Source organism: Gavialis gangeticus, unplaced genomic scaffold, assembly GCF_001723915.1.
Source record: "Gavialis gangeticus isolate Ggan-Ray unplaced genomic scaffold, GavGan_comp1, whole genome shotgun sequence".
NCBI classification, from domain to species: domain Eukaryota; kingdom Metazoa; phylum Chordata; order Crocodylia; family Gavialidae; genus Gavialis; species Gavialis gangeticus.
The window spans coordinates 34,472,798-34,494,506 of NW_017729001.1; the positions used below are offsets into that span (position 1 = coordinate 34,472,798).

Here is a 21,709-nt window from a genome sequence, read left to right on the forward strand (position 1 = left end):
TGACTTCAGAAGGAAAAATAAGTCTAACACTCTGAAGCACCTTGCTGAACTCGCAATGCAAAAGCAACTGTGCTCTGAGCTCCAGTCCCTCTGCTACACGGCTTCCTAACTTGTGTCTCAAATATGCATTACAAGGGTTACACACAAGAATAATCTCAAAACCTGTCCAAGTAGAAAAGGGACGCTAACATTACAAGTTTTCCAAGAATTTAGGGCTTCTCTATAAAACCAGCCTCTACCCCCAGAAGATTAAGGAAAGCCAAGTCACTCAAGCAGAATGCACGTGATTTTTTTTTTTTTTTTTTTGACTGCCCAGCTGAACAAGCAGCCCTGTTAATGCAGTTAAAGGAAAACCACTAGTATTATGAATGACTACAGTTTTCACAGCCACGAGTAATGCAAGATGCAGGCTTGCTGGCTTTGCCTCGAAGCAAAAATTGTCAAACCACTCTCCCATTGCTATGCACACAGGGCACTTCAACTGGTGATTCCACCTTCTCAATTATTCAGGAAAACATATTCCCCGAACGCGAGTTGTGTACACATCAGAACAAAGACTTCAAGAATACCGCACTGCATACTATAGGTGCATGCAAGCACAAACACACAGCTGAGCAAAGTGCTCGGTCTCACCTTAACTCATACAAGTTAAGCATCACCAAAAGCAACTCCATTATGTCCAAAGTGTTGCAGAGGCCTCAGAGCGAGTTACATACACCACACAAATTAGAGCACCTAGGTACACAACAGGGCACCATAAGGTTGGTCTTCACTTTAATTTATGCTGCCTATTCTGTTTTCAGCTACCAGCACTTTATTCTCACCATGCTCTGGTGGCCATTTCTCTCACTGACTTAAAGCAGTCCTTCTAATTCCTCTTTTTTTAGGTCAATGACTAAGAGTGAATGGCGGCAGTTCCCTTCCTGTTAAAAGGATCCTAAGTGTCCAGGTCCATGGTAGAAGGCTACCCAAGTAGTAATATTGCAAGGCTACAAAATAAGGCCTCTAGGAAGCATGCTAGGTTCAGGCAGGATTCAAAAAGGAAAGAAATTAGATTACATAGCAACTTTTAGGCAAACAGAGTACCTATTAGGCTTCTAGTATTGTTTTGAACACATCTTCTTGAAAATGATACAGAACCAAGGAGAGAAGAACCAGCACATTTTTCTTTTTATCAAGCTGTATAAGTGCTTGTATTACTACGGTAAGAGACGGCAACTTCTGCATCACATTTCTCCAAATGGCCCTTGCTTCATTCTGAATACCTGGTTAAAATCCTTTCTTTTGGGAGAGAAGAGTTAAAAACACGGTTGTAATCACAGAATATTGTACATTTAAGGACTCCAATGACAGTTTCTTGCATTCCAAGTTTCTTCCAGCAGCTATCAGTGTCTGGAGTCCTTGGAACAGATGTTCTGCATGCAAGTCACTACTGTACGATTCCAGCTGCACATTTTTAAAGTCGAGGGCTATATTTTTTCACAATGATGATTCCTTAAAGATTCCAGATTAAGACCCCTCACCTATTTTAGTAGTAACAGAGTATTTTTGCTAAGCTACAGATCAGTTTTACTATATTTGCTAGCACAGAGGTGTTGAATTTAACTGATTCTGAAAAGGGAAAAAAAAGTGGTTTATTCCTGCCGTGTCTGTTTTAAGATAAACACCACCAACCCTTCAAATCCCTCAAGCGCTGTCAAATGTTTACTTTTCCTGCTGATAAAGACTTGGCAAGGCAGTAAGGTCAGCTCGCAATACCTTCCAGTTGGGCCCCAGAGGTCCTCTTTTGGTCTTGACTGACTGGAATAATGCTGGGTCCTCATCAGCTTTGTAATCCTGCGAAACAAAATAAAAGAAAGGAAGAGACTGTTAGAAAAAGAGCTGAGCTGCATCACCCAGCACTGCAAAGCACCACTTGCAAACCACCAGCCTCGGGTCTCGGGCAGCACCAGAGCCGGGTTCTGCCTTGCCTTTGGTACCCCACACAGACTGCTCCGACCTCGCCCGCACAAAGCGGTGCTTGCTGCTCTTCCTGATTCGCATTACAATTATACTCAAAGGCCTTTTCTGGACCACATTCCTCTTGGTAAATCACTGTACAAGGGCAAGCAGATCCCTTCCCTGGCTCAAAGAGCTTACAAGAACTACGAGGACCTGAGAAATACAAAATGCGAGGCGGCAAACAAATGCACATTGTATACAGACATTGTTCCGTGCTGCACATAAACACCAATTTTCCCCAATGACCCCTCAATCTAGCCATCAGACACTGGCATCTTCTAGGAGACATGGCAAGAGCAGATATACTTGTGACAGGAAAGGAGGAGGACATTTCCGGACAGGCCATGTGCTTTAAGCATTCCCTTTCAAAATGGAAGGGGTGGTATTTCTAACCAGATCATTCAACACAGAGCGGCATCCAGGTTCAAGAATAAAATTAGAAAGTAACTAAAGGTCATGACTGCTGCAAGATAAAAGTGTACTGTAAGCATTTCTAGAGCCCTCCTCACTGTAGGCTCTGATTAAAATGTTTAGGAGGTTGGGACTAATGGGTGGGGAGAATAAGGAAATGAGCAGAACACCCAGCAGCAGCAGCAGCGAGGGAAAATGAAGAATACTGAGCTGAAGCAAATGTCTGGAGAGCACCAGTGTGAAGAGACCCTCACACTATGTGAGCATTCCTGTGGAGCTGGGCATCACTTCAGATGGCATATGAAAGTGACTGGAGAGACACTGATAGAATGAAGAAAGGAAAAAAAACTTTAGACATAACTAGGACAGGGTAACAGAGAAGCACAAGACTCCATAAGGTCCATTACCAACTTGTCATGGAGATCTAATTTATCTGAAACATTTTGATGTGAACAGTGGTAAACACCATAGACAATGCAAAGACAGAGCCACAAGCAGCAACTCTGGAAATCTAAGTGACGCTGCTTCTCTCACGTAACAGCAGATGGGGAGAGGAGAGGACTGACACCTAACCAGGACGGGACCTGCGGCGAGCAGGGCAGAAGAGAACTAGGACAGGAACTTGGTGGTAATTCCCTACTCCTGCATTCAAGGTTGTCACGAGGAATAATGCGTGCAGAGGGTTTCAGAGATGAAATGAAATTAAACCATTGCCTTGCTAGCTAGCGAAAGTCCGTCTGCTATTATTCAAGAATAAAATGGTGCCTATCAAAATATAACTGCAACTAAGGGAATCTTCCACTCATTTCACCCCATTTCTTTAGACACTGAAACTAAGAACATGGGAACTATGACACTGTAGTGAAGATCAATGTATTAACAAGCAGAAAAATGGGATAAACTGAAAGCAGGCACAAGATGATTTGTATTCACAAATATCTTCAATAGCAATTATAAAATGAAATTGGAGGAAAAACCGCTCCAATATTTTTGCTGCACATTTAAGCTTCTAAGTGAAGCCTCATCTCATCATAGTTTGGTTCTATACTAACTTATGCCACAAATAAAAAGTTAGCAACACTACCTGCAGCCCTCACAGGGGACAAGAATTATCATCAAGTACCACATACCCCGGGAGCAGAGTTACAACCTTGGACAGTCACATCTCAGCACTCTTTGACAGAGCTGCACGGTACAGTCTTTACCATGCAAGATGCATTTGAATGCTTTGGAGCAGATGAGTCACTTGCATAAAGTCACCCACCCAGGGGATTTCCAATGGGAAGAAGAAATGCGCTGCTCCTACAGCAGGACATCTTCAGAGCTAAGCAGCTGTTGCTTCTCTTACCCCTGCCACAGCAAGTACCCAAAACAAAGGTCTGAAGATTACAGATAGGCGCTACCAAGACAATTAATCAATCACCAAGCTGACTGGCCCACAACAGGGTCTGGCAACCTAAAGCTCCCAGGCCACATCCAGCCTGCCAAGGGATTGCATGCCACTGGTGGAGCTGGGACATCGAGGACAATTCTGCACAGGTGGGAGCAGCGCCACAGCATTCCTCTGCCTCCGAGAAGCTGCTCTGTAGGGCCGCCTGCTGCTGCCCCAGCCCTTCCTGCTCTCTCACATCGCCTCACTGCAGCTCTTACTTCCCCCCCACCCATCACCAGTGACTAATTTGGTGGCAAGGGTTAAGGGGGAGTAGCCTAACAGCAGCCCCAAGCATGGAGTAAGGAGGGCTGGGGCAGCAAACTGCTCGGAGTGGTGGCAGTGGCTGGGTCAAAAGCAGCAGCCCACCTTCAGACCCAGCTGCCTTATTTCAGCCCACCAAGCCTTAACGGTTGCTGATCCCCAACCTAAATGGCTCTCAGTGGCAGACTTTAACACTGTAGCTGCTGGTCCACAAACACTTGATCTTGCTTGGTGTACACAACCACCGCTTTTCTCCCAAAACTTCAGCCATGAAAGGCGAGGCTCAGATGGCTTTACCTGAGAAGGAAACTAGGACAACTTGAAGTCATGACTCCTGCTGTTTTAGAAGCTAGAAGGGTAAGAGGAGGGAGTTCCTTCAGTGCAATTTAGCACTACAGCAACATATGCATGCACAACTGCTACCTGCCTGAAAAATGGAAGTCTAATCCACTTGAAAACCCAGCAAGTAAATAACATCCCACTTTTCAAAGATGCTGCATAAACAGAGGCAGTGTTGGCATCCTTTGTCTTTGCTATTTGAGTCAACCTTTGCTTTTGCTCACAGTCAGTATATAACTACAGCAAAACCCAGTTTCAGCAACTATCCAAAGGACAGACCTTTTTGCTTATCAAGGGGTTTCAACACTATTAAGAGAACTCTTTAAAAGACCTAAAAGCAAAGGCAGAGCTTAGGCAGGATTTAACCCTCAGTTTATGCTGGTTACAGAACAGTATACCAACACTTCCAAAATGTAAACAGCTCTCAGTGATACCATTTATAACCCTGATTTTCAGTTTCAGAACCGAAGCAAGAAATGTGACAACTGACTCCAGACTACCTGAGGTTTTCCCTCATTGTATAATTAGCGAGATCCCACCAGGTTGCTCTAACATTGCAAAAATGTGTTTTTAAAAGCTTCTAATAAAAATGGTTTTGTGAATGTTTTTTAATATTGCAGTAAAAACACTCTGAGAATTAAGACAACTAAACGGAGTTTAACTGAAACAGTAGGAAGAGGTCTACAGTTCAGACAAATTTAGATGAAATGACAGAAAGGTCCAACAGTCGGATCAGAAAGGCACGGGGAGGTCATTAAGCGAGACTAGAACTGAGAACAGGGATTTCGGGTGATCTAACAGGTATCTCTTGCAGCAGGGCTCACTGGCACACCATCTCCAACAAACTTTTATCCGTGGAAACTCAGCTATTGCTCAAGTGCAGTAAGAACAAGAATTCTCACTCCTGGCATGGCATTGCACAGGATGCATGAACAAAACAGGAGAAACTGCCTCAACACTGTTGTGGGTTAGTAATATACTTAATGCACGAATACGCATTGACTGAGAAAACTGAACACCTCCCTACATGCAGGCATTCAATATGTATTTTAAGAACTGCTTAGAAGTACTATTTTCTCCAGAGGCCTGGATAGTTCAAAAGCAATCTCTCTGATCAATAGATGCCTTATAACCTTCCTAGAAGAGTAGTTTCCACTCTATTTTTCTTCCCTGAACTGAAGTGATATATAAAAAAAAGTTTGAAGAATAAAGGACCCAAAAAAATTAAAGCCAGACTACTGCACAAAAGAGCTCCCACTGGTGATAACTTCAGTTAGTACTTTACCTGCCAACTGGGACAAGTTAAGGAAAAAGCATAAAGAGCTGCATGTCCGCATCCACAGTCAGAGCCAGTTAGACACCCGCCCAAGTATTTAACCCAGGGACTGAATTTTAACCCTGCATCTGGTAACGGTTTAATATTGGCTTTTTAAAATTCATTTACATACCTGACAACTGTAACAGAACAGAACTCTGAAGGTTTTTGCACGTGCCCTCTTTTTATAGGCACATCACAATGAGCAAATATATTCCTCCACCTATGACAGTTCCAGCATACTGTATACAACCTTAGCTCCCAATTACAGCTGCAAATGAGCAATAGCATGAAATAAGACAGCCTGCTGGCGTTGTTAGTATTCTGTCTCCTTTAGGATCCCACAGGGAAAGGGAGAATCTAATGCAGAGAAGCCCTTGGCTCGTGGTTTATTGTGCTTGCCACCAGCTGTAGACTTCTCATCTCATTAGTTATTTTCAAATACTGTGGGTGAAGACAGCTGCAACCTACTTGAATCCTCAGCTCCTGGGTATTCTGAAGGCTGAATTTGGCATGCACTTTCTGCAATGCTTGGAAAAAACAAAAATCAGATTCTTTTCCCACAAAAAATCTCTTTAGAAGTGAGCTTAAGACCTGTTAACAGTGAAAAGAAGCATTCTTCATTCTTCAAATTGGGGTGTGTGGATTAAGTTTTAAATTTCTATCCAGCATGGCTATATTTTAATTCCTTGTGCAGCATACTAAGAAGCATGGCATAGAAAAGGGAAAGCTTAAGGACTGAATACAGTTTATCCAAGATTTATTTTAGACTAAATTTCTATTAATGCAAGAACATGGGGACACTAGCTCTAGTAATAATAAACACTAAAAGGCTCTTTAAAACCACTGTTTTCTACTCAGTAAATAGAAACCATTCTAAAAAACCCTAGAAACATGCAATAAATGAGGATGAACAAATTTTAGGTCTTAAAAAAAAAAAAAAACCCAACAACCCACACACTGATTTAATTTAGAAATAACCCAGAATTTCTTAGGATTATGACTACCTGTTCTGCCACAGAGCTGGAGCCTAGCACATTGAGGGGACAGTGGAAAAGGCCGCTTACTTCCAGCGCATACAAATATCAGCACCAGATTCCCCAGCTGCATTGTCAGCTGCTCCAAGGATGTTGCTAATCCACCACCCTGGCAGGAGGAACATTTCATCAGTAGACTTCATAGCCAGAAAGTCTTGATATCGCTTTCCAGGAAGTACTGAGAGGTTAAAAACAAGTCAAGGGCATTTTAGAGAGCTTAATCCTATGCCCTGAAGAAACCTGTAGGAAACAGAATTAGTGTTTGCTGACTGCTCCTAGTCAAAGAAGGACGGAGCCAAGAGGCGGCAGGAGCCCAAGCATGGACAACACCGAATAGCGACAGTCCGGGCCAGAAGGTCTCACTACATACTCCTTCCAGAGCTCTTTTGAAGCTCCCACAGACCTGGAGATAGTTGCAGTGCGGTAACACTGAAAAGTTTTCCTTTCAGGGACTGGTGTCCAATGTGCCAGCTAAGTGTACAAACACTTAAAAACAACAGTCCCAGCCCCAGCAAGTTTATAGTCTACAACATAACAGGTGCCCAAACCTAGCAGACACAAGTATGGTATCAGTATGCCACCTGCCTAACACAATGGTCCAGGCCAGGTACACTAAACATAGGAAGACCATTTCAAGATCAGTCTATCAACGTAACTGTGCTAGATTAGGGCCGAATTATTGGGAGACTTGTGAGGTTTAAGAAAAAAAACACCATGCAGACAGGCACTCGAACCCTCTTGACCACGCTCTAGGTAGGAGGCGAACATTGAGGAAGCACACTGGCCAAGGCAGGCTGGCAGAAGGAGCTCCAGGTGAACCAACCTGACAAAGTTAGGGGGAAATCACGGGTACTGGATCAGCTGGGGAATGAGGGGGGCAGGCAGAAGGAATATTTGGGAAAGGGTGCAAATGAAGTATAAGCAATATGCAAAATACAGGTTTTCTGCACACCTGCTAAGAGCAGATCCAGCAGTTAGATCCTTACCTGGGCCATGTGATCTTGCTTATGGAGCTTTTTATAGTTACCATTTAAAGAAAGACAGCAAATGCAACAACGTTAATTAGCAACGAGGGCTGCGAGTCCTGTCTACACTACTAAAGCCACGCGCAGGTACCACTTGGTGGTGGAACTTGCGCACTTGGCTTCTGGCAACACAACCAGCACCCTCGACAGGTCTCCTTCCACCAGCACCTCTGTTACACGCTCTCATCCACACACCTTTAATCACTGCACTGGCACAGCTGCCCTTCTACCAAGCTGAGACAGCAGCGATGGCCCTTCCTAGATGGGATTTTTAATCATGCAACCTTGGCCATTAAGGATTTTAAAGAAGCAAAAAGTTTGGAGTGTTACAGGCAGCCACAGAGGAATGTTTTTTTCAAAGAGAAAGTTCAATCCTGATGAGCAAAATAAAAATTGCTTTTGTGTGCAAAGATTTTGAGTTGAAAAAAGTTGTATAAACTATACATTTATTGTTTAAAAATCCAGAAAGCTTAAGTCAGGACTGAGCACCTTTTCCATCTGAATTCAGAGAAAAAAAATATTTCTCAAAAGCTGCATTCAGGCTAAATTAGTCTAAAATTTGGAAATCAAGTTCTGTCTCTTAAAGAGAGACATTTAGGCTAGTGCAGTTAATACCAAGCTGCTCACCTTGAGAATAAAAGTTCTAGGAGAAGAGATGCGTGGAGGACAAAAGCCATGAGGTATCAACCAACTAACAGTACAATTGCGTTTATCAGGTAAAGGCTTACATTCCTCATCCAGTGATAGCATCAGCTGGTCTAACAAATTATATTTATCAATTTGATCTGTAGTAATACCGAGTAGCAGAATATAATTATATAAATACAATTCCTGGACAGCTGTATGTCCACTCCAGACAGTCTTTGTACTGCAATTTCCCCCTCATTAGCAGTAAGCCTGCACTGGAAGACTCACGAAAACAGCACTGGCTTTCTTCCGTCTCCTCTGTCATGCAGGTGTGTTCTTGTGCCACAGCCTAGTCAGAAATTTGTTATCAACAGAAGTCATCACACACTGATATGCTCCATCTGAAAGTAGACATCATGTTTCGTCCAGTTCTTCAGCCCCAATTTCTGTGCTGATGAGGTTCGGACCAATCCCCCTTTTTCCTAAGTAACCTCATCTGCTAGGTGAACAAGCAACACAAAGGCAAAGGGAACAGGCATGTGCAAGCTACTACGCTCAGAAGGAAGAGTTTGGACTATTCTTGTCCCTGTGCATGTTCTTAATGCAGAGTCAAAGAACTGGTTGTCTTGGTGCATGCCACAATGCACAGCACGTGGGACAAAAAGGCAAATGGATTTAAATCCAGTGGGCTAGAGCCCAGTGCAAAGCACCAAGACAAATGGCGCTCAGTTGTCAGGAATGCTGTACTCAACCGATCATCCCCTCTAAGAAAAGAGCAGACAAGAGTGCAGAGCTCGACAAGCAAGACTCGGAAGGAATATCCCTACGAAGACAGAAAGATTTGTCTGGAGGAGTGGACAAATAAAAGGTGACATAAGGAAGTACAAAATGTAAAGAATTTCCCCTCTCCAGTACAAAGAAAGCAGCTTAGAGGGCAATAGTCACCCTTTGCCCTCAGCCCAGGAGAAGGGCTTGTCAGACATCTTTAAAAAAATCTATTATAGCTATGCAGCTACCTTCAAACATGCAACCTCAAAGGAACGATGGCAGCTTAAGGCATAGTTTTGCAGAAATTAGGCTAACTGGCATATTCTTCCATTAATTTTGAATTCAGTTAATTAAAATCATCGGAACAAATCCCCCCCCCCCCAAAATACTTTTGAGGACTTTGCACATATCCTTACCTCAAAAGTGGACTAGAAGTTGCATCACTCTGCTTCTTTCAAATACAAACACTTGCCAACACTTTCACCCTCGCTACTACAAACCTTATCATCTTCATCAAGTACTGGGCCAAGACTTTTATTCAGATTTCTTCTGTTTACCATATGCTTAACACTCCCTCTTCATCCTAGCCATGAGTTTTTGCCTGAAATCCTAGCTATTTTAAGCAATTTTGACACTTCAGAATTTCTGGACCACATTTTTCCACTCTCTCCACAGTAGAAATAGAAGATACGCAAGTGCTGACTTCATTTTGCATTGAACTAGCACTTTTAGCCAAAGTCCTGAGTACTAAATCAACGCTGGCTGGAAATGCTCCAAATCCCCACTTCCCACTCGCATTTCTCTATTTTTTTCTTCCAAATCAGCTTCAATCCGTTTCCCTCATTTTGGAGAAAACAGGCCCGTAGAAGCTTCCTAAGCACGCACATTACTGAGATAACACCCTGACTGGCCACACTGAACATAATTAGGTTGTGGCCACTGCTCCCCAGACAACCAACATTTTCCAGTCCAGTAGCCAATTCCTCTGGGTCTGCTAAGAGGATCCAAAACAGGGGTAGTTCATGCCAAGCGCAACACTGTGCGTTATGAAACCTATGAACTGGCAGGGTTTTATTCCGGGCAGCCAAAGACCTCTAGCACGTCTTCCTTGGATTTGTGCCCCACAGCAACCCACATGTTTTCAGCAACCTGTCTTGTTCTTGTTGACCTGTCCCTGTGCCCGCCAGCAGTGCACCTCCCAGTCTACTACGGAGCAGACTGGTCCGCGTGCATTCAACTTCCTGGGAGTCCCAGTTATCGAAACCAAAAGACAGTCGAGTGCCAAGAGCAACACCCCTGCACACCTCTCATCCCCTCTATCCTCCCTAAGTCGCCTACACCCAGAGGCTAACCATTGCAATCCTATCAATTATATCCTCAGCTTTCAGTAATGCCAACCGCACCAAATTTCTTCCGCAATTTCCAGTTCCTCATACTCATTACCCAGGCTCCCCTCAGTGGTCTGCAAGTAGATCTTTGTGGTATGTTCATTTAATACTTCACAGCCCAAGGACTACATCAGCAACAGGACATTAGCTTTAAGATGCTGAAGTAGGGAGCCCCTATAGTATGGCCAAGCAGAGGAGATCCTTCTACCTTCCTACTAATTACAGACATCTGTACGTTAGTCCTATCTACTACTTTGGTAACCCAGGGCCACCCAACCCAAGGCAGGCAGGAGCAGCCAGTTCCCTCCAGTGCCGTCATGTTCACCACAGATGACAAGGCTGGGGCATAATTACAGGCCTCCTCGGTTCACTGTTCAGAGCACGAGTACAGTCACGAACAAAGCAGGATACAGAGCAATAGGGCCTGCGCTTGGGCAGCACAACAATGGCCAGTACAGGCACTCATTTTTCAACAAGGAACGGTGCTTTCCCTCTGTCTTAGAAGATAGCTCAAGACACTTCCTTGCAAGAGTGCATGTAGGCTGCTAATCTCGCTGAGCCACATGCTCCTGGTTTAGGAATAGAGCAGGGCTTGAGTGTGCCCAGAGTATTCGTGAAGGGATGGATAGGCTGCAGCTCCTTATTAAAAGTACAGCAGAGAATCCCAGTGAATCTAGGAGGCTCAACTCAGATGTTCTTATAACCAGACTGCGCACATACAAACCTATACTCACAGCAATCCTCAGACACAAAAACATACCAGACAATTTAACTTACTAAAGCTGGTATTCAACAAGCAAAATTCCAGTGCAAGGAATGAGAAAGAACAGCTGATTTTAACACAATGAGTCTGAAATAGAATTGTTACCTAGCAGAAACTGGCATTCAATTAAGGATTGCGGTTTCTCACCTAACACTATACCTTTTGGGATCGGAGGCAGAACAGAAAAGTCAGACCACCTTCAAAGGATGCTTTGAATCCATGGCATAGGATTTAAATGGCAGTAGTAAGAGACAATGCGATAAAATAAAAATGTGTTTGCATCCCTATGTCAAAGTCCCTCTGCTCATTAGAAAGAAAGAAATGGGTAATGCAAGTCAGAAGAGGCACTGTTCAAAAGGAACATGATTTAAAGTCTAACCAGTTGCTGTCTCTGAATGAATTTCACCCCAAATATGTAATTAATGAACACAAATGCCTCTAAGGAACAGGTTTTAGTACTATGATAGCATTAAACATCTTGATCATTAAACAACACAAAAAAAATTCACCCATTTCACAAAATATTTTTACAATGATGAGCACACTTAACTGCATGTTCTTCTACAGCACTGAGAGTTAAATAAATGATGAAATGCCTGAAGCACAAGTGATATGCTAAGGTTACAGAAAGGGTTTGTTCTTTTAAGATCTTCTAGTTAACACTGAATCATGTACTGTATTTCTATAGAGATGTCAGTGAACCCGGCTGTACTTTCAGTAGTCATATGTATGCTAATAAATCCTTCAAAATATGTTAAAAAAATTCTGAAGCCTAAAGTCAATGGCTGCATTTGTGTTGGTAAGAGCTCCACAGCAACCCACAACACCACCTTCTGCACAACTGCTACTTTACACTTCCCATAATTTATGTTTAAAACATAAAATTAGGTTAACAGAAACATTAAGCTAAGAGAAAGTATATCTGAAAAAGGTAGCTGTCAAGCAATCTGTACTTTGGGCAAAGGGCAGACTTGGTCAACACGTGGCACAACTCTGGTAGGGTGATCTGGCAATGCCCAGAACTGGGAGGATTGCAAGTGCTGAGCCTTTCACACGCACTTACCAACACTGCAAAGCCCAGGCACAGAAAAGACTCCGAGTAGATGCCTCTCTGTAAGGACACTGCAGAACTTCATCATGTGAAGCAGTTGCAGTTCTGTGTGATGACAAACAGCAAGCATGTAGGACTGGATTTTAAAGATGACCAGATTACCCTAGATTCACAGATTGTGAGGCCGGAAGGGACCTCAGAAGATCATCGGGTCCAGCCCCCTGCACCAAGCAGGAAAGACAACTGGGCGGTAGATGACCCCAGCAAGGTGACTGTCCAGTCTCCCCTCGAAGATTCCCAGGGTAGGTGATTGCACCAAGAACGCTGGATAGGATTTTAAAAACCAAAGCCTGGAATGGATATAAAGCCACAAGCATCCTCACACACCCAGCATTAGCTACTAGGGTTAATGAACCAATCTCATCCACTGGTAAGCAGGTTATACCATGACCCCTAAGTGGGGGTTATCCACCTTCCCCTGGCATCTGGTGGTTATTGAAGAAAGGAGGCTGTTCTGACAGGCTTGCAATTCCTACAGGAAAGGAAAAACTTGCAACAAATTTCAAGAGCAGCAACACAAGTCCTCTGGGGCCTAGTGAATTAGATTATGCAAGATCTAGAGATAAACATATCTTGGCTAAACGACTGAGGATTACATCCCTCAAACTCAAACAGAGGGGAGAATTATGTTTGTACATGGGTTACAACATAAATAGAAATAACCTCAGTTTGGGAAGAAAGGGAAAATTTAAATAGAGTAGTGTCCTGATCATGAGCTACTTCAAACTACATTACCCCCTGGAAGAAGGGCAGGAAGCCTGTCGCTTCGGACAACGTTCCTTACGCATCGCTTTATTAGTGCAATCCTGCATTGCCAGGGGATGAGCTAACAGCAGAAAGAGACTAAACAGCCTGAGAAGCAAGTTCTCCTGCAGATCCCAGGATAACGCTGGGCAGGCAGCGAGCTGCAGAGATGCCTAGTGACAAACACGTGGGGGCTGAAATCCGCGATAACCGCGCTAGAGGGCACTCTTGCCAAGTCGCAGGAGAGCCTTGCAACAAAATGGTCACACGTCTGCCCCCAGCCGAAATGTTAAGCAGACTTCGCTGCTCTGGTAAACAGCTTCTGCTCCTTAAGAGGCATCGAGACCTCCACACAGATATTAAAATAGCTTTGTCTAACCCTCTAAAAAGTGAGGCTTTGAAAAGGTAACAAGACACGGAATACAAGGCATTCACTATACTAAATGCCGAAGCAGTCCTTAAATGTAAAATAGCTTTATTTTGCCGGGGGGAGAGCTGAAACTGAAATATTTGTGCCTATGCTGCACAAGGACTAGCAAACACCTCTGCTGTCTGCAGCCCTGTACCTGGCAGTCCAAAAAAGCGCAGGATCATTCTGCAAAGAGCAGGGACTCTACAACCCTGCCAAACACTGAGCAAATGTCAAAGGCCATTCTCTTCACGTGAGGAAGTGCTGAAGTCCAGGCTGCATATGCAACCTTCATTCTGTCTTTGTCCATCTCATAAGTGCATGTACAAGCAAACCTGAATGTCCTCTGTACAACCTGAGCTGCACACGTGCAACCTCCGCTGCAGTGATTCTCCAGCAGGGTGCTACAGCACCCCGAGATGCCTTAAAATGGTTTCAAGAGTGCTGCACAGTGTTAGCTTCATTAGGTATGGAAATATGGTTCACAAAATAAACTCAGAGACTTCAAACAGGAATCCAGAGGGCCAAAGGCATTCAGACCCACTGCAGTCCGAGTTCTTTGCTACAGAACCACTGCTCTACTGTATCCTCACAAAGCCATACAGATGCGTGAGAAACTCAGTCAACAGTCAAGAGCTTTCTCTACTCGCTGTAAGATCTCTGCTGTGAACAGGGCTGGGCACGGGGACACCTCCTCCACTGTACACTTTACAAGTCAGCATGATAGAAGTGCTCAAATACAAGATAAGCTGGTGTAGGCAGGTCCTGGAGTGCACGCCAAGAGAGAGTTCAGCCTCTGTGCCAAGGCACACCTAAACGTGCCGCGTTGATTCTTCTTCAGCCAAACCAGAATTTACAGCCTTTTTTTTAAACCATCTGGCCAAGCATCCCCAAACAACCCCAGCACACAAAATGCACGCGGTGTTACCCAGCCCCTCCTTTGCCCTGTGCAGGAGCACAGGGCAAACAGCAGCGCTGCCCTTGGGCCAGACGCAAAGGGCCCGAGTTATAAGATGAAACTCTACAAATACAAAGTCCAACAGGTGAAACCTGGGAAAGAGTTACAATAATTCCTCTGGTTTGTTGGAAAAGGTTTTCTATGATTGAGACCAACAAAAAAACCTCTGAACCGAGGCAATCTGAAAATCTCTTAACCCGAGTCTCGTTAAGGATGAAAGGAAAAAGTGAAACACAGTCTAGATTAAAGCCCCTTGATGCATGAGACAATTGCAGGCTCTCCGCTCATACACAGCCCCTGCCAGTCCAAAAGAATGACTGGACGCGAGCCAGAATACAAATAAACAAAAGCTCTTTTCAGAGTTTAAGGGAAATATCTATGCAGCCAGAGCATAATTCCTAACAGCAGCAAGTCCTTCTTAGGAAGTGAAACAGGCAACTGCTGGAATAAACAGTACAGCTAAAAAAAATGGAAGTCCTCTTGAAAGCTACAGACAGGCAGAAAAATATATATAATGCAACAAGGCAGCAGCATGTGGGGGCTTTGATGGCTGTTTCAAAGGAGCGCACGGATAGCATTTCAAAGGCACTTTCTGCCTGAAATCTCAGCATCGTTTGCAATAGTGCAACATGTAATCACCTCTTCAGCAGAGCCTCCTAGGGGGATGGAGAATTGTTTAAGAGAGACTTTAACTTCACCCTATGTGAATTATAGTAATAAACACACCAAGCCCTGAATCAAGAGGCTTCAGCCTTTGCCATGCTTTTTCAAGTGAGAAGAAACCAATCCTAGCCCTTACGGAGAACCAACTTGAAGAACTGAGCTAGTCGTGATGCAAGAGACACAAGGGGAGTGGGAAATAACAGCACTAAGAGATAGCACAACCCTGGGTGCCACAAGCGCTGCTAGGAACAATGACTGATCAGAGAGCTCAGGTCAACCTCCTGGGCCCTGCATGCTGGAACGTATGTGCACAAAGGGCAAAGTTACTTAAGAAAAAAAATATTCCTGGCCCTGCAGGCATCTTAAGTCATATTTTAAGCCCTGTTATGAAGACAGTTGCTTGACTATGAAACGAACATAGCACAAAGGAAGCAGCTGGACCTGATGAGGAAGTTAAAATCATTCCTATAAACAGGCAGAAGTTAGGGAGAAGACTGTACTGTACGTGCTAAACAACATAAATTTGGTGTCTGAAGTGCAAGTCCACAAACACCCCAAGTCCATTTCAACCTTACTCCAAGAAAAACAAACCCCAAGTCGCTGGAACAGGAGACACAAATGTCAGTCAAGAGAAAATCCAGGGGCAGAAAGTCAGGCTGGCAGCAGTCATTTCTGCTACACCCGTCTGGGCAACTGAACACTGACAGATGACCTCGGGCACGTCAGACAATAGCCCGGCAACACGAGCAGCTTGGGACGTTAGTCAACTCTACCACTACATGCTGAGCACCCAAATAGCAGAGGACTAAGTCAAAGTTGGACCTTTATTCCAAATTAAGCCTTGCAAAAAGCCTGGCAGGTCCTGCAACACCCTGATCACTGACATCCCTTAGGACAGGCAAACACATACAAGCACCCATAATTTTCTCTGGGTCAATGGAGTCAGGGCTCAGATCAGTAGCTTTAAACAAGCATGGTGGTTTTGAAGTGTTCATTTTTTTTAACGCTCTCCAGAAACTCTTCTAAACCAAGCACTGCATTCTGTGGAGTGTCAGCATGGCGAGGGGGTGGCCAGGCTTCAGGAGACTGGCGAAGAACAAGTGTCCATGCATCATTCAGACCAGGATGCAAAGCCTTTGCACTTGCCCCCTGGATTTGAGGATATGCTACCAAGACTTTCCCTGTGCAGAGACGGTGTCTCCACTTACCAAGGCCTAACAGGAAGTAGCAGGCTCCAAAGACCAGGTCTGGATGTGGAGCTTGCTGGCACGATGCAACTTTCCTCCTGACAGTCTCAACACTTTTGACCCATGTAAGAGGGCACCGCACCACTTCCAACAACAGATAGGCTTCACCATATTCCTGGGCTAGAAAAATTGTTCTTTTTAGCTCCCCATCATACCACATAGGAGCATGATTGCTAGGAGAAGGCCATCTACTTTCAGGAGCAGCAGCATTCTTTCCATACTAAAATATTATAAAACTTTCTAGAGACTAAGCAAAGAGGATTTAAGTTTTCAAGCTATATTTCTGGGGAGCATGTAAAGGACTGTTGCATCTGCTCTACATAAACCCTTCATCCAGAAATCTGTGCATCACTTAATAGGCACAAAATAGGCATCGGATACATACTGGAACAAGACAGGCGTAATCTCCCGAATGCACAGAAATAGCTACAAACCTGATTCCAATTTCTTTGTTTTCACTATGCTCATTTTCTCTCAAATTACTTCCAAAACATAGCCTCTTCTGATGTTAATTGTGTGTACACTTCTGCTTACACTTTAAAGATTCTTCTCCTCTTGGGAAGTAACTTTTGTACACAAATCACGTAAAGCTACTTAGACAATGTGCTGGAGATGATTAAGAGAGGCCAGGATTAAATTTATACCTTAAGAAAGCAACAGATGTTGGCTGAATTATTTGTATACATTTTCAAATGAGCGTGGGTTAGCATATGCATGCCATTAAAATCTTTAAGGAATTTACTATTTTTATATACGTGTTGATTATAGTTTTGATACTAAAGAGAGCACCACACTAAATGTTTGGCAAAAGTTCTTTCACTTAGTGTAAAGAATATGTATTTTACCTAAACCACTAGAAATTAGAAATGCCATTCTCGTCTTTCATCAGTGCCATTAGCTGAGGCGCTATGAATTCTGAATCGAGGAAAATCAGCACAGAGCAGACAGGACAGTGACAATTCCTTTACCCAGTACAATATTATAAAAAGAGCCTGCCAAAAAACACAGGAGGGACATTTATGCTAACAATCCCTAATGACCAAAGCAACAACTTAAAAAAATAGGATGACAGTTTGAAGCATTTCACGGATGACACAAAGGACCTAAGCAGCGACTGCCTCTCTGTGTGCCATGGAGTAAAACAGAAGGAAGTGCTAGGGGTGGTGCTTTGGATGCAGACACTGTTTTGGTACACGGGCTGCTCAGTGAATTGGTAACACTAACTCAGCAAAGCAAAAGCTATGCTAGGGTGGCAGGTGCTGTCCAAGAGGCTCCCTCGCAGCATGAGGATATAGGTGTTTCTTACTTTCTGCAGATTAATAATGAGCATAATTTCTGTGCTCACACGCACAAACCTAGCCTGTGATCAGAGAGCAGCATGACATAGGCCTGGACCCACACGTACATTTACCTGCCACTCCAGCTTTTTAAGAAGAAAGTGACAGAAGGAAACCATAATCCACAAGACAACAGACTCCTAGCTGCACGGCAAAGCACAGAGCTGACTTCTAACCTGATTTACACGGAGGTTCTCTAAGTAACATTCTAAAAATAAAGCAGAGTTACTGAAAAGTTTGATTAAGTTTGTGAACTTAATCAGAGGTATGATCTTCCTTCCCTCCACAGGCATCAATGCAGAGAATGCTTTCCTCCATGTTTGGAGAGGGAACAGAACTTCAGAAAAGGCTACGTGCAAGAAGAAAAAGTGAATGAAAGTGAGGAAACAGGACAAGAGATAGCCAGGTAGAAAGAAAGGACAGCTTTTATTTTAAACAAAACTGTTCTAACATAGTTAAGCACTTAACCCTTAAGCCAAGGTATCATCCAGTTTTATCCAGATTAACCTTACTAGCAGCTGGCTAATGTAGAATGAAAAATTGTACATTCAGAAAAAGGCTGCACAGCCCAGGGGAATATATATTCCATAAAGAAGCAAGAAAAGAAAAGAGCGGGGCAAGGACAACACTTAATATTCAGTGAGGACATGGAGTTGAATGTGTAATCCTTGTGCATATTCACTGCAATCCAGTCTGATAAATCAGACTCCGGACTTTACTTTTTTCTGTGCGATATATTCTGGACAGTACAGCAATATGCTATATATAGCTACGTATCAGATTAACCATATCCCTTCAGAAGCTTCTCCTACAGTAAGTCTGCTTTTCCTGCAACAGTTTTCTTCTTTGTCTACCCTTCCCTTCTTTGTGACATGAATCACCCAACTGGGAAAGTCTCTAACACTTTTGATAAAGCCGCTGTTCAAGAACCACCTATATCTTCCATGTACGTTCTTCACTGAGCAGCCACAGTCTTAGGAATGTAATCCCAACCATCCTCACATTGTTTTCCTACTCCTGTATTACACGCTATCTAAAAACTAGGAATGCAAGCTCTCCGAGCAGGGCAGGAACTGCTTAGTATATTTATGCCTCCTTTCAAAATTAATATTAATGATAAACCAAACACCAGGGAGGGAAAACTGAAAATGTGATGCCAGCCTCAAGCAGCAGTTGGCCCATCAGGCTGCCAGAGATGCAAAAGCAACCAGTCCGAGTCCCACTGCAGCGAGGGGCAGGAATATCTCAAAGTTTGAAGAGAAAAGCAGCAAGTGTTCTCTAACTTTCGATGGCACATACAGGTGCTTCCTCTTGAACCTGCCATAGTGCAGCTGGGGACTATTTAAGAACATCTTATCAAGACAGCGTGCCAAAAGAAGAGGGCTAGCCTGGTGGGGGACCCAGTGCACCTTGCCTACACAGCAGCTAGGCAAATGTCTCACGCACCAAGGCCAAGGCACAAATGCCTGATGAGACCAATTACTGCGTCAACAACAAAACTAAAAGCTGTGCCCCTGCTGCTAAAAGTATGATCCAGAGAGTTAGCAAATGCCCACACAAATGAAAGAAAGCGGTGACCATCTGGATTAATACTTCAATTCAAACCATTTAGATTGGTCTAGGAGGTTCAAGCCCACCAGACTTTTTAGTACCTTCATAATCAATGAGAAATGTCAGCGGTGCTGGATCTCGCAGGATGCTCAAAGGTATACTTACTCCTGGTTCTACTTGACTTCTGTCTGCAATGTCGATATGAACAACTTCAACGCTCTTCCACGTGTTCGGATCCAAATTGTGCACCTGCAATGAGGAAAAGCGGGGACTTGACCCTTTGCCACCTTCACACAGTGACTACAAACGCTCTTACAAGCCCAAGGAACCCCCTCCAAAAGTTACCACTGATTTCACTAAAGCTAGTAGTGCCTCCACAAACTGTTGCTTTGTGCATTCACGGGGATGTGGTTTGACAATGCATTCTTCCCCCATATTATAAACACATGATGAAGTCAAACACACTAATTAGACTTGTCACCCATTATGTAGGCCACGCAGGATTTCTAATTTGGTAAACATCCTTCACACAACTGAAACGCCAACAATCCAGTTATTGAAACCTACTCCGACTCTAATAAGCTCCTTACAACAGATGCCCAATCACTTTTTGAATGCTGTTTTGAAATGTATTGTTGTCATGAACTATCAAGAGACACAAATTCATCGGCACAGAAGGACCCAATGACCTAGTCCACATGATAGCCATCCACCCATCAAGCAGAAGTCCTCCCTTAAGGATTGGGAATCAGCTGCTGCCAGATATGGAATACAGCTGTATGTTGTCAGAATGGCTAATGTGTGGTCCTGCTCACCCAACTTACATTTTCTAGTGTTCCCAAGTCCGGTTTATGCCAGGTCTCAATTTTTATGAAGAAGTCGTCTTTCATATATTCATTCTGTAAAAAACAACCAATCAGGCAGCAGAAGAGTGACTATTCCCCTTCCCCCACTTAAATCTTATGTTTAAAAAATTAAAATTTCTCTACTGGAAAGTTAGAACAGAACTTAGCTAACATATCTTTTGCACTCCGTTCTAATTCCGCCGTAAACATAGATAGAGGCTCCTTCACTGCATGTGAAAACAGTCAAGTCAGACACTCTGTGCCTTAACTTGAAATATCACTTAGATCACAGACTGCAACTCAAAACAGTCATGTGCCTGTGCACAAATCTGGACAGGCACTTCAGCTGCCTTCTTTTACATGGCATTAGCCTTCCCAACCCCACAAGTTCACTATTTCTAAGGTCAGAACCCAGTTATTTATTTTAGTACTGTCCCCCACAGAAGTCTTAATGTTCCATCACAGGACTTTTACAGGAACATTAAAACATTGATGGAAGAACATTTAAAATTGCAGACATCCAAGACAACAAGGAGCTCCAAGTCTGAGCCCCTGGCAAGCCCTCTGTAGTAAAAGGAAGGAAGCTTTGGCACTACTGAAGTGGAGTTTAGGCAATGCAAGGTTCCCAATGAACATATCGAGTCCCAGGGCACCCCCAAGCCTTACCCTCAAGTCTACAGCCCTTTGCCTTCATAAAAAGCTGAACTCACTCAAGGCAGACAACCCAAAAAACTGCACAAGGGAGGACAGGATGCCCTTCTTTCACTGTCTTACAAATATTTTCAATCCCAAGGCAGAGACTATTGGACAGCAACACTTGATAGTACATTAATCCTGCAAGTAAGATCCACAGTGGTGTCTGATATTAGCCAGGTGCATCTCCACAGAGCATCCTAGGCCAAATACCTCATTTGAAGCTATGCTGGCTTTACACTTGGTAGGCTATTATGACAGCATTTAACAATGAGAAGGGCTTTTGTTGGGTATTAGCAAAGTGATTTCCTTATTCTGACTAGTCTAGCTTTAATGCTTGGGGTAAAGTTCACAAAACAAAGCACCTGGTTAAAACACTCCTCATTAATGACAAGAGCAGCATTGTGCCCATTGCTTCAAACCCTAATCACTTTGGATACTGTATTGCGCAAAGTTAATGCCACTTTCTTCGTCCAGAGAAGAGACTTCAGAGTTCTGGGGGGTTGGTTCAAGTAGGGGGAACTAAGCTTTTTCCTTGTAATGCTCCTCTCATCCTGGACAATGCCAAGGGAGAGTACAGAGAGGATGCACCAGGGAAACTGCAGTTACCAAAAGAAAGTTACCCCTATATCTGTGCGAGGGAACCGCAGCAGGAGGCACTGGACCAGACCAGTGGTCTTTATCTTATATCCTGCCTCCTGGCAGCCAGAAGGCTTCAGTATTTTCAGCCTTTAGGTTTCAACACGAGAATGATGGAAAGAAGCGGGGGGGGGGGGGGGGGGAA

At 43.8% G+C, this 21,709-nt stretch overlaps 1 protein-coding gene across 1 annotated transcript in view; it reads right to left on the reverse strand.

The window, feature by feature from the left end:
* The window catches only part of PITPNB (phosphatidylinositol transfer protein beta), a 55,785-nt gene that overhangs the window by 26,225 nt on the left and 7,851 nt on the right, over positions 1–21,709 (reverse strand). Inside the window, exons 6-8 of the mRNA XM_019506665.1 lie at positions 20,212–20,286; positions 19,553–19,636; positions 1,759–1,836 (exon numbers count right to left, since the gene is read on the reverse strand). Of these exons, the coding sequence (XP_019362210.1) occupies positions 1,759–1,836; positions 19,553–19,636; positions 20,212–20,286 (237 nt within the window). The remainder of the gene's footprint in view (positions 1–1,758; positions 1,837–19,552; positions 19,637–20,211; positions 20,287–21,709) is intronic.